Source organism: Pseudorasbora parva, chromosome 17 (assembly GCF_024679245.1).
Source record: "Pseudorasbora parva isolate DD20220531a chromosome 17, ASM2467924v1, whole genome shotgun sequence".
Lineage (NCBI taxonomy): Eukaryota > Metazoa > Chordata > Actinopteri > Cypriniformes > Gobionidae > Pseudorasbora > Pseudorasbora parva.
The window spans coordinates 38,412,632-38,425,038 of record NC_090188.1 but is presented as its reverse complement, the minus strand read 5'-3'; the positions used below and the strand labels follow the sequence as shown (position 1 = coordinate 38,425,038).

The 12,407-nt window shown below is 39.1% G+C and overlaps 1 protein-coding gene across 2 annotated transcripts; it reads right to left on the bottom strand.

The window, feature by feature from the left end:
• Positions 1-8,013: 8,013 nt before the first annotated feature.
• On the bottom strand, positions 8,014-11,831 carry LOC137045070 (serine/threonine-protein kinase pim-2-like). Of its 2 annotated transcripts, XM_067421529.1 has the most exons (10): positions 11,351-11,831; positions 10,852-11,121; positions 10,416-10,706; positions 10,044-10,250; positions 9,822-9,916; positions 9,648-9,698; positions 9,066-9,447; positions 8,785-8,964; positions 8,434-8,579; positions 8,014-8,189 (listed from the first exon to the last, which is right to left on the bottom strand). In XM_067421529.1, the coding sequence occupies exons 1-9, from the start codon at positions 11,382-11,384 to the stop codon at positions 8,440-8,442; spliced, it is 1,650 nt and encodes a 549-aa protein (XP_067277630.1). In that variant the 5' UTR covers positions 11,385-11,831; the 3' UTR covers positions 8,014-8,189; positions 8,434-8,439. The 2 variants fall into 2 exon arrangements, with proteins under 2 accessions (XP_067277630.1, XP_067277631.1); XM_067421530.1 differs by lacking the exon at positions 8,434-8,579.
• Between the last annotated feature and the right edge of the window lie 576 nt (positions 11,832-12,407).

Genomic DNA, 12,407 nt, shown 5'->3' with positions numbered 1-12,407 from the left:
ATTCGCCTCGTCTCTCTCAGCAACAGATCGCGATCGGTGCGCCTGTAGATGAGTCAGAATTCATAACACGCGTCGCCATAGCAACTAAAACTACAATCACTATATGAGCAGAGCGCGTGACCGCGCATCGACCTGAACACATTTATTGAATAGTTAACAACTTAATTTCGACGATTTATTTAATAAAAAGTTTGAACCTGTTTAATGACTCAGTTCAAAGCTTTGATTCAGTGATTCCTCTGCATCATCATAACTCAGAAATGCTAGATGTCTCTGCATGCATCAAAATGTTTTGGTAAATCATTTATTTATGTTTTACTATATATTGCTATATTATTGCATATTAATACAATGGTTATATAATGTTTCCTTTTTAGTTATTATTTTAACTTATTATAAGAAGAATTATCTTATTATTTAAGTTCTTATATCTATTAATATTTAAAGCGTTAGTTCACCCAAAAATGAAATTGATTGTTAATGACTCACCGTAATGTCGTTCCACACCCGTAAGACCTCCGTTCATCTTCAGAACACAGTTTAAAGCTACACTGTGTAACTTTTTTAGTTTATTCTTAGCTAAAAAAAAACTTAGTTATTTCAAAAATATGTCCTCATCAGGGGCGTTTTTAGGATTTTCATTTTAGGGGGGCTTAGCCCCCATTGAGGGTAGCCTATGGAGAAACAATTCACACTTTAGTTTGGGGTCCAAATTGTGCTATTAACTAGCTTACAAACATGCATACCCATGGGATATTGGCTGTTAATTATTACGTATCAAACTAATATTAATACCTTATTGCATGACCATTTTGTAGCATACATGCATTAATCATACCCAATAATGTTGGCAGGTTTATATTCACAGAGATCCCAAATTTTAGGGGGGTTCAGGGGCATGGTCCCCCAAGAAAATTTGAAGTCTATGATCTACATATGTGCATTTTAAGATGTTCTGAAGGCCAAACAATTAGATAACAATAGCTTGAAAACCATTTCACTGGGCAGTAATTATTTGTCTTTCTCTGTTTTTATCTTGCCCTGACTCTTCCCCTCACAACGCTGAGCTTTGACTGATATAGGCTAGACTAGTTTTTCCATTTTCGTCAGCGAAGAAAGTAAAAATATGGTTTAGGCCTACATATTAACATACATTTATATGTTTTATGAATAATTTTTTTAGACATGTTAATGTACTGTTTATTAAAGTTTAAGTTTATTAAATTAATTCACTATATAAACTGATTCATTACTAATATGCCCAATACTGAAAAAAACTGAGATTTTTTTTAATTTACTGAGGGTTACAAATGGAATTATATTAATTTACAATATATACGCATTCATTATCAATATGCCTAATCTGTTGAAAATGGCTTTGTTAATATTTCTTGTTCGTTAATTAGGCCTAGGCCTTATTCATTTGCCTGAATATTTTTGTCTATTGTTTAACATTTCTAACTTAAAGCAGCAGCTGTCAAACATAAATGTTTATTTCAACTGCTTACATTTCTCCCGCTTTCGTTGTCGAGTTGCGCTCCTAAAATTCACGCTCATGGCCTCAGCAGTTTCTGTTTGAACATAAAGCCCGCCTACTCTGATTTGATTGGTTTTCTGAAATATTTTGACATTGAGGAGCGGTAACAGACCAATGAAGCTCAGATACACACACACACACACACACTTCTGCTTCTGACGTGCGCTCTGCTCGGCGCCGCTGCGGCAGCGAATTGAAGAACTCAACACACAGACAGACTAAAAGACGGGACGAAGCCTAAGCCTGCCACCAGTTTCATATATTTTAAAGGTTAATCACATATTTTTTAGGGGGGCTGAGGCATAAGTCTGAAGGCTGAAGCCCCCCTAAAAAGGGCCTAGCGACGCCTATGGTCCTCATTAATGTATATTTACTTATTTCAAGTAATAAAGTATTCTCGTAAGTTTATAATATGCCATTGAAAATACATACGGGTGAGGGGTTCGAATGCTGGTCGCCATGTTGCCCCTCCATCTCGAAAGTACATTAGCCAAAGAGGGACATACGGTCCGTAAATTCAAGCTTCGCTTTTCGCGTTTTAACACTCGATGGCACTCATGGACGAGGTCGAACTGGAAGCCATGCTAATCTTGGACTAAATCGGCCACCGTAGGAGTTAAAACGAAATCGGAATTGAGAGGAACAGAAACTAATAGTCACTGGCTTGTCATATACCTTTACACCGCTAGATGGAGGAAAATATCACACAGTGGAGCTTTAAGATATTTTATATTAGTCCGAGAGCGTATCCAACTATATTCACACTATACTGTGCATGTCCAGAAAGGGAATAAAAAATACATCATCAGAGGAGTTCAACATATAAATTATTCTTTTATTCAAAGGGGTCATATACAGATTCAAGTCGAATTTCATTTCTAAGCACATTCAAAAGCAACAGAGTTACACCAAAGTGCTGTACAGTAAGACAATGTGCATATAAATAGAAAACAAAAAGAAACAAGGCAGATACAAAATATAAATGCATTAGACCCGATACAGGAAACCAGTGTAAAGTCGCTAAAATCTCTCTTTTGTGCCGGTAAGAAGTCTCGCTACAGCATTTTGGATCATTTGCAGGCGAGAGATTGTAGGAGAGGCAGGCCACAGCACAGAGAATTACAGTAGTCCAGACGTGATGTTATGAAGGCGTGGATTATGGTCTCTAAATATGTTGGTTTTAATTTTGCAATTGATCTCAAATGAAAGAAACTGCCCTTTACCACTGAACTGATTTGTTTATCAAAGTTTAGCGACGAATCAAATGTAACCCCGAGATTCCTTACATTAGCTTGAACACTGGCGGAGAGAGAACCTAAATTAAAAGGAGATGAAGATCTGGATGGGCCTAAAATCTAAATTTTGTTTTTGCTTTCATTTAATTGCAAAAAATGATTAGCCATCCAACATTTGATCACACAGTACGTCCAAGGGATAAGAACCGTCAGTTTTTGCTGGTAGATAAAACTGTGTCCTCAGCATTGCAGTGGTAGGACATCCTATGTTTCTTAAAAATGGCACCCAATGGCAGCATATAAATTGAAAAGAGAAGCGGCCCTAAAATGGACCCTTGGGGCACACCACATAATAGAGGAACTGATGAAGAAGAAGACTTGTAGCCTAGAAATCTAGACGCATCCTAGCGGCAGCAAATCTAATCTGTCCGCGAGTGTCGTCTAGCAACTCTCAAAACAGGTCTGAGCTGTAAACGCCAAACTCTTGCCGGGCCAATCACATCGTGTATAGAGTCGGTGGACGGGGCTATAATGACGACGGCCGAGTTGCGTTTGCGTGCTTCTAGTAAACACAGAAACTGGCGAACGGCGGTCTTTCGAATCAGCTTTGACTGCGACTCTGGAAGACTTGGAGTTCAGCTTTTCTCTGAGAAAAGAACAAAGAACGGCACTGAAGTCATTCTTAAAAAGGGAAGATGTGTTCAGGGTTTTGCCGACCGGATACGGCGAATGTTTAATCTGTCAGCGAGCTCTGTTTCCCCTTCTTCGTTGCTCTGGTTGGTTGTAGCGCTATCCTATCGCGTGCAGAGGGAGTTTGACAGACAACCGTTTATCCGCCCCTCGGATTGAGCCGTCAATGGTGAGTTTCCAGACCAAACATCTTGATGTGGGTCTGGCTTGTCAGGCTAGAAGACTTGCCCATGCTCACTGAGAAAGGTCTTTGAGATAAGAGACCAAAGGTTATTATAGTTTTTCTTTTTGAAATTAGTTTTTATTTTATTATCGTTTTCAATTTTGCTACAAATTTCAGTTTAGTTTTAGTTAGTTTTACAAATGGTTTTGCTAGTTTTAGTTTAGTTTTTATTTTGCAAATACATTTCTATTTAGTTTTTATTTATTTAGTTTCAGTTTTAGTTTTAGTAATTATAGTTTAGCAGAGTTACCATAATGAAGTGTAGAGACCAAATCAAGGTTTTTAATTTCAGCAGTTTAATGTTTGCACAGATTAGAGTTTAATCTTACTAAACATCCTTAAGTGAAATCACTTGATAAACGAGCATTATTGTTTAAACCCAGGACGGTCTTACAAAACATGCATAAAGTTGGGTCTTCACCTTGGAGCAAAAAAGCTTGAGTCAAACTATGACCTATACAAACAACGATCTGGAGATTAAAAATGAAATAAATTATATTTTGATATTAAAAAATTATATTTGATATTTTTGACATAGATCCTCTGAGTATAAGCCTATCTTAAAGAACAAAATAAATGCAAAGTAAAATATAAAAGTAAAAATTATAAATTCCAGACAAACTCATTCATAACAAAGATGAAATATTGTTAAACAATAAAAAGCTTATTTTAATTTCTTCAGTAGTACAATGTAGGCTAGCAGTGTAAGACCACAGCTAAAGTCATCTGAATACAGCCCACACACACTGTGTGTGTGTGTGTGTGTGTGTGTGTGTGTGTGTGTGTGTGTGTGTGTGTGTGTGTGTGTGTGTGTGTGTGTGTGTGTGTGTGTGTGTGTGTGTGTGTGTGTGTGTGTGTGTGTGTGTGTGTGTGTGTGTGTGTGTGTGTGTGTGTGTGTGTGTGTGTGTGTGTGTGTGTGTGTGTGTGTGTGTGTGTGGTGTGTGTGTGTGTTGTGCTATAATTGTAAAGGGGGCCAATGTCTTCACTTATCTAGTAAAATATTATGATAACTGACTAATAAGGACATTTGACTGGTCCACTAGTTAAAAAGACATATAAATTGGGCAAAACATGTTTTTATTTGAATCTATTGTTTTGCACGTTCTTGGGATGGGTAGGTTTAGGGATAGGGGATATAAAATATCATTAACCTGATATAAAATCAATGGAAGTCTATGCAATGTCCTCACTTATATAGTGAAACAAACGTGTGTGTGTGTGTGTGTGTATCCTGGTATTCCCTACTTTGTGGGGAAATGTCTCCACACAGATAATAATATAATATAATGTAAATGATTATGATAACACCTTTGAGCCTGTCAATATTATGCAAACATGAAATCTCAAACGCACAGTAGGCTAGTACTTGCTACTATAGTTGCTGACTTTTGCGCCTGCGTCTCTCGTCGCGTAAGAAACGGCATTCTAAAACAGTGAGCTTAAGTTAAAAGAAGTTCAAAGTGCATCTCATTACCTTGTGTTATTTCCCATTTCACTGCCACGGACGCATTGATTCTTTGTGAACTGCCGTTTAAAGGGTTACTTCAGCGATTAGCATATGGCTTTGTATCAGTAGAAACCCTGGAGTATATTCAAATGATTGTGCTTTCCCCCCTCATATCCCCCTGAGACAAGAGATTTATGCATTTTATTTCTGGAAAAATTCCTCCTATGATGCAAATTGACGATATTTGCATCATAGGAGGAACGTTTGCCCAAAGGCTGAAGACTACAGCCAGCAGAGGGAGCCATTTCCGCATGTTTTGAATCTGCGCATGGGGGATGGAGATCACACTCAGAGCTCAGCTCAGCTACAGGCACTCATTTAAACGGAGCTATGGTGAGCAATGTAAGTCTTCTAACTTCTCAAATTAATTTCTATGAAAGTTAAGCTTGCAAAGGCATGAACTGAAACGCGTGCCAGACTGAACTCGCGTTGTGAATGTGTGCCGCGAGTGTAGTCGCGATTACCTCAGCTCTCATCACGAGAGCTCATCAGCTCATTTATCTCACTCCTGCAGTTAGTGCCCAGTGCTGTGATACTCGCGCGGCGACTCACTCATTATATTGAACAGACACGTTCAGTTTTTAATTGTAGTGTCTTCTCTAAAGGCGGGCGTACACTGTGCGAATTCGGACACTCGGAAGGTCGTGAGATATTGCAGACGCTACGAGTCATTTAATTTGATCATCGCATCAAATCAGCTGATACACGGCACGGCTGTTTGCCCCGCGAGCCGGCCGCGATCACACGAGTTTTCGTGTCACTGACACTGGAGCTTTCAATGTTGCTGCTATAGCTTCAGATACTAAAAATAAAGAAAAAATTTGTGCAAATGATCTGTTGAAAAGCAGAGAACAGTAGTAGCCATTCCTTTTAACCGAAACAACCAGAGGGAGAGAGAAGAGTGCACGTGAGAGAGAGAAAGTGTGTGTGTGTGTGTGTGTGTGAACGCAGTATGTTTGTAGCCACTGAGCCTATAATAGTCATAGATTGAGCCTATGTGACGTGCTTGTGCATGATTTGGCAATTGGGGACTGCCATATGCTGGTAAAAATCGGGCCCACTCCCCGAACTTTTTAAACATGTTTAAAAATTATCGTAAGGTCGGGAGGTGCTCTTAACGTGCTCGGCTTGTCTCGTATTTCCTCTCACACAGTGCGAGCCGCGACCATACGAGCATCCACGATGTCCACGCGATTTCTCCCGAGAAAAAAAAATCGTCTGCCAGTTCGTACGACAGCAAAAATCGCACCGTGTACGCCCGCCTTAACTCAGTCACTGTAATCAAGTTGGTGGCTTTGGGAATGGCCTCACAGGGCAGCGAAGCATTCTGGGAATTGTAGTCTTTCATCCCCATGAGACAAAAATACATTTTTTGTCTTTTCTCAGTCTAGAAGGCACCAAATTAAAAAATAATTTCACATTTCTACTACATTGAGGACCCAGTTTAAATACAGATTCATCTTCCCAGCGCTGAAGTACTCCTTTAACGATGTGTTGCCTGTCTGCACGCGTCTGTCACTCAGATCACTTCACGCGCAGTAGCGCAATATACAGACACTCCCTCAACCGCCACAGTCAGATTTTAACCACATTAAAGAGAGCTTATTAATAACGAAAACTAATATTTATTTTTGCTAATTATTATTTTATTTCAGTTAGTTTTTTAGAAAGAGTAGTTAGTTTCGTTTAGTTTTAGTTTTTTATTTATTCAGATTTTTTAATTTTATTTCAGTTTACGAAAATGTTTTTTGACCAATAGTTTTAGTCTTCGTTTCAGTTTTCGTTTACGAAAATAACCTTGAGACCAACCACTGCAAGGCGACACCCTGGATACCGACCACCATTTCCAACCGATGTAACGATACTATAGTCGATTGTGTCAAAAGCAGCGCTTAAATCCAACAACACAATCACTGCGTACGAACCGGCATCGAGGATTTGCAAAAGGTCATCGCTGACCTTCAACAAAACAGTTTCTGTACTGTGCATTGATCTAAAACCAGACTGAAAAGTATCAGAAATATTGGATATACTGATGTAGGTATTCAACTGACAAGCGGGACTCTCTCTAAGATCTTAGAAATAAGAGGAAACTTGGAGAAGGGTGTAAAATTGTTGAGGGTAGATGGGTCAAGATGGGGTTTCTTAAGCTGAGGGTGAACTACAGCATGTTTAAAACTAGCAGGAACAATTCCATTTGTGAGAGAACCGTTAATAACAGCTGTTACAGCTGGGCTCAAAGTTTCAAACTTCCTTAAAAAGACGAGTTGGGATGACATCAAATAACTGGATGAAAACAAGTTAGTGAATCGGTTGGTGAACAGATCGAGGGGGGCTTATATATTGCTGGATTAATGGAAGCCTTGATCGCCAAAACTTTTTTTACGTTTCCCAAGATGAAACAAAAGAAGGAGCTGGTAAGGGCTTTAGCACTGAATCAATTGTCTTAAACAGAATTCTCGACCGATTTGCATTTTCAGTTGATGAGTTTTGAGAGGAATTTAGATTTTGCCTCTTTCCCTGATTTTTGGTAACTGGTTACGCATGCACTTAAACATTAAGATACTTGGAGTTTATCGCTTTTCCTCTTCCGCTCTGCCTTACAACACTCTTGTCAAAGAGAGCGAGTCAAATCATTTAGCCAAGGCTGAGCGGGGCCTTTCCCTCAGCTTTCCTGGGCTTAACGGGAGCAACAGAGTCTATAGAAATGGAGCAGGATTCAGTAAAAACCTGTTTAATTCGTCAAAGAGATTGATTGGTCATTTATAAAACACTACATAAATAAAGATGGGTTGTCTTAGCAGAAATGACTTTTAAAAGAAAGCAAAAGTGTCTGTGATGAGTTGATGTCTTGGATCTCTCGTGTTCTTGCTCAGACGTGGGCCGGCTCTGATCTCTGGTGTGGCGGCTCGAGTTCTGGCAGGTCGAGGTCAGACTTCAGGCTTCGGCTCAAGTCTCCAGCTCAAGCCCTTCACCAAGGACAGCAAGTGGTATTTCCTATCCAATACAAAGATTAGATGAACATGTCAACTCATGAAGGCTTTTTAGAACTGATTTACAACAGAACCGAATTCTTGCGATTGAATCAATGATTGTGTTATTTTCCTGTTTATTACTGTGAAGCCGCTCTGAAACAATCTGTATTGTATAAAGCGCTGTATAAATTAAACTGCACTACAAATAATCCAGAATTGAAGATAAATGATAATAATCCTACTCTGTCTGTTACACTTCCTCACACCTGAAATCACTGATCGAGTAAATCTCCTGATCTTCTCCTGAACTTCTCCAGATCATTTCTAATCCATTCATGTTGTAACATCTGCTCTAACGTCGGCCGTTTCGTTGGATCCCGGGCTAGGCACTGTCTAATCAGATCACTGCATTCTGTGCAAATTTTATTAAGGAGAAAGCTGGTTAGTCATGACCATGTGACACGAATGTTGGCATCTATGAAAACAGCATCTGATGGACAATAAACTCAACGTATTTAAACATGAAAAATCTTACATACTTCACCTTTACCTGTTTCTGTTCAGAGCATTTTCTTTTATGTGTGTGTTTATCAATGTTGTCAATATTTTTCACTTACCTTTGGATAAGTTGGAGTTCTGAAATGTAACTTTGGCTTGTGTGATGTCCGTTCTGTTGCCAAAGGGAGAACGTGCGTTCACCATCTCGAACAACAACACTCCTAGAGCCCAGACATTTGTTGGGACGGCGTGGAATCGAGATTCTGTGAAGACTTCAGGTGGGCAGTAAGCCTGTATTCCTGTAAGCAACACATTTGCACATTGTTGAGCAATTTTTTTCAAAGCGTCAAATAATCAGAAAGTCACTACATCCAGGTTTCCAGACTCCAAAAATACTCACCACGGTATATTTTTCTCTCGTAGCCATCAGCACTAAGTAGCTGACCGCAGCCGAAGTCTATCAGCTTGAGCTCTAACGTGTTTGTCTTCACCAGGAAATTCTGTGCATGAACGTCATTATGAAAGACGCCATGCTCGATGCAGTGTTGTACTGCCAGCACAGCCTGTCGCATGAGGACCCGTGCTGTAGTTTCATCCAGTTGAGGATCCCGAATGATGAAGTCCAGCAAGCTCTCGCAGGGTTCAGGGAACTCCATTATGAGACTGAATGTCCGAGGATGTTCAAACCAGTCGTATAATTGTATGACGTAGGGGCTTATGGGTTCTTTCCTCATCATAAGCAGCAGCGCCACTTCTGTAACGAGAGGTTCGGGATGGCCAGGCTAGAGGAAAGTAGAAGACAGAAGGTTAGCTGGGTAAAAATCGGAAGAAAACTTTTCTTTGATCTTTATAGATACGATCATCAGAGCCTTTCCAGGTTTATTGATCTATTACATTTACACCTAATGCTTCCTCCAGGTGTATTGACTACAGTAATCAGCACTTAAACAACAAATACTCAATCAACTTTAGACCCACTTACAATATCAAGATAACAATTATTGTCAATTTTGCGCATCTGCTTGATGGCAACCTGCAAAAAAAAAAAAAAGTGTTCAGTAACAGTGTTCAACCACCTGACTTTGCTTAAACATTTATGATTTGAGCATCTAAGTATTAACCCATCTTAATATGTTTTGATGCAAGATTGCTTTACCTTTTTGCCATCAAATTTCCGAGTTCCCTTGAACACTCTTCCAAATCCTCCGGATCCAATCATCTCGCCCACGTGATAGAGAGTCTCAAAGGAGTCTGAAAAAGAAAATATGAGAAATATATGAGTTTGCTACATCCTTTGTTTTATATGAAAAAATTCAGTTCAAACAAGACGATAATACTGGTTAGAACAATGTTGGAGAAATAATGTCTGCAGACTGACCATTATTTGGTTTGACTCCAGCGTGATCGGGATCAGGTGATGATGGACCAGGATCAGGCTCTGGCTCCAGATCCGCTGGAGGAACAAAAGTCTCCACAACATCCACAGCACTGAGACAACAGCAAAGGAGCGAACGCTTCACAGCCTTCCACGCGTTCCTGAGGAAAGGACCAACTCCTTTCCTCTTCCTACATACTGAAGGTTTTTCTGACATGAAGAAAACAAAACTGAATTATTACAAACATCTCTGACGTCAAATTAGGCAATCATAAAATTAAATAGACTTACATTTTACTGTTAAAATGGTTACCAGTAAAGTTTAATTCATTGTGGCTGTACCCTTTACACCGCCCAGCTTTATTTGAGTCTCACCTGTTGAGCTCTTGTTCACTGGTGAAGCCTCCGTAAGGCCATGTGAAGTCTCCGCTGGCTCGACAGGAACTTGACCTGGCAGCGGAGGGCACGTCCACTCTTCCAGGCTGTCGGACCTGGACAAAGAACTGTCGCTGCAACTGCCCTGTTCGTTTCGGCTGTCTGATCTATCGCCACTCCACCTCCAGTCGACGATGTACGAGCCTCTGCTGCTGAGGCTAAACGTCTCTCTACAGAACCGCCGCACTATAATGTCCTCAGAGAGGGACAAAGATGATGTGGACATGATGCCTGGTGAAGACATTTTTAATAATATTAATAATCAATGTCAGTAGTCACATCAAATTGTAACATCATTTTTTTTCAACTTTCTATTTTCAATGACACATTATATGTTAACTGAGCCATAACTTCATTAATAAAAGCCTTTTCTGACCTCTGCGAAAGCGTTTGGATGGAGTGGACGGGTGTCCATCATCTTGGCTCCGCCGGCTGCCGCTCTGCCACTCCCTCCTCCTGTCAGTCGGACCTGCGGACACAGAAAACTCAGAAGACAGAGCTGCTAAATGTGAAGGAAGCTCCAGGATCGGTGTGTGGGTCGGGTCTGGCAGCGGATCCTGATCACGGTCATCAGAACCGGGTCTCCAAACCTCCTGACCAGCCGTCTGAGAGAAGGCGGCTCTCCTGGATCTGGAGCGGCCTGAGGCTGGAATATTTCATCACATAGTTAGTCATGTTTTAATAATGATCAATATCAATGTCATTGGTCAATTAAAAGTTGATTTCAGGAATCAAATACATGTGATCACTTTGCTGGCAAAATTGGGGGATCAAATGAGTTACCTCACACAATTTTCTTCACATTAATATAGTCAATCATTGTACAACATCATAACATAAAATCCCATAAACAAATGAAAAACTAAAGCCCTCACCTCCTTCTTCAGCCATCATATGAGCCATCGACATCCTCCTCCAATCTGCAATAAAAACAATACAAAACACACAACAAAATACAATACAACACAATACACTCTCCTCAGAAATCCTCCTCTCAGAAAAGAAAAACAAAAAATAAACAAAACTCGAAACTCATAAAATAAGAAAAGAACAAGAAGACAAAAGTATCCTTCGAAATAATAAGAACTACTCCAAACTCAGAAATATAACTGTGTAAAAAAGTTAAAGGATATATGCTCCGATGTTTTTCCAGAATAAAAGTCTCGTCTCAGGAATCTCAGCTTCAAAATCTCAAGATCGCACAGAAAATATTCTGCAAATGTTTGTGAATTCGCCTCGTCTCTCTCAGCAACAGATCGCGATCGGTGCGCGTGTAGATGAGTCAGAATTCATAACACGCGTCGCCATAGCAACTAACACTACAACGAGCACAGCGCGTGACCGCGCATCGATCTGAACACAACTTAATTTTGACGTTTTCTTTAATACATATGAGATTTATTCTTTCTGAACAATTATTCATATTATTATTATTATTATTATTATAATCAGTGGAACTATTCGCGTCTAAAACCTTCATTATTCCACTTAACATTCATATTAACTACACTGAAATGTATCTAAATAAACCAGCAGATAATACTGTAAAAAAAAAAATCACATTTACAGTAAACAGGTTAACCATTTAATTGCTTTTTGATTTGATTGAAGTTTATTTCGAGCAAAAAAATGAATAAAATAAAATATTAAATAAAAAACACAATAACAATAAATGAAAATATACATACACACATACATACTTTTGATCAAATAAAAAATAAAATAAAAACTTATGTGCAAAAGTGCAGAACAATCAACTACAAATAAAATAACTTATAAAACACTACATGTAAATGTACAAAAATGAATATAGTAGGCCTATATGAAATACTTTAATAATGACATAAAATAAACAGATAAGATTGACCTATAATATAAAAATAAAAGAAAGCACTTGCTGCAAAACAAAGTAAAACATTATTATAACAGTTG

Excerpts from the sequence above, each read along its gene's own strand:
- LOC137045070 (XM_067421529.1), bottom strand. The coding sequence starts at position 11,384 with ATGTCGATGGCTCATATGATGGCTGAAGAAGGAG. Across the intron at positions 10,251-10,415 it reads AGTGAACAAGAGCTCAACAG|AAAAACCTTCAGTATGTAGG; the intron begins GTGAGACTCAAA and ends TCTTCATGTCAG. Across the intron at positions 9,448-9,647 it reads ATAATTGTTATCTTGATATT|CCTGGCCATCCCGAACCTCT; the intron begins GTAAGTGGGTCT and ends ACTTTCCTCTAG.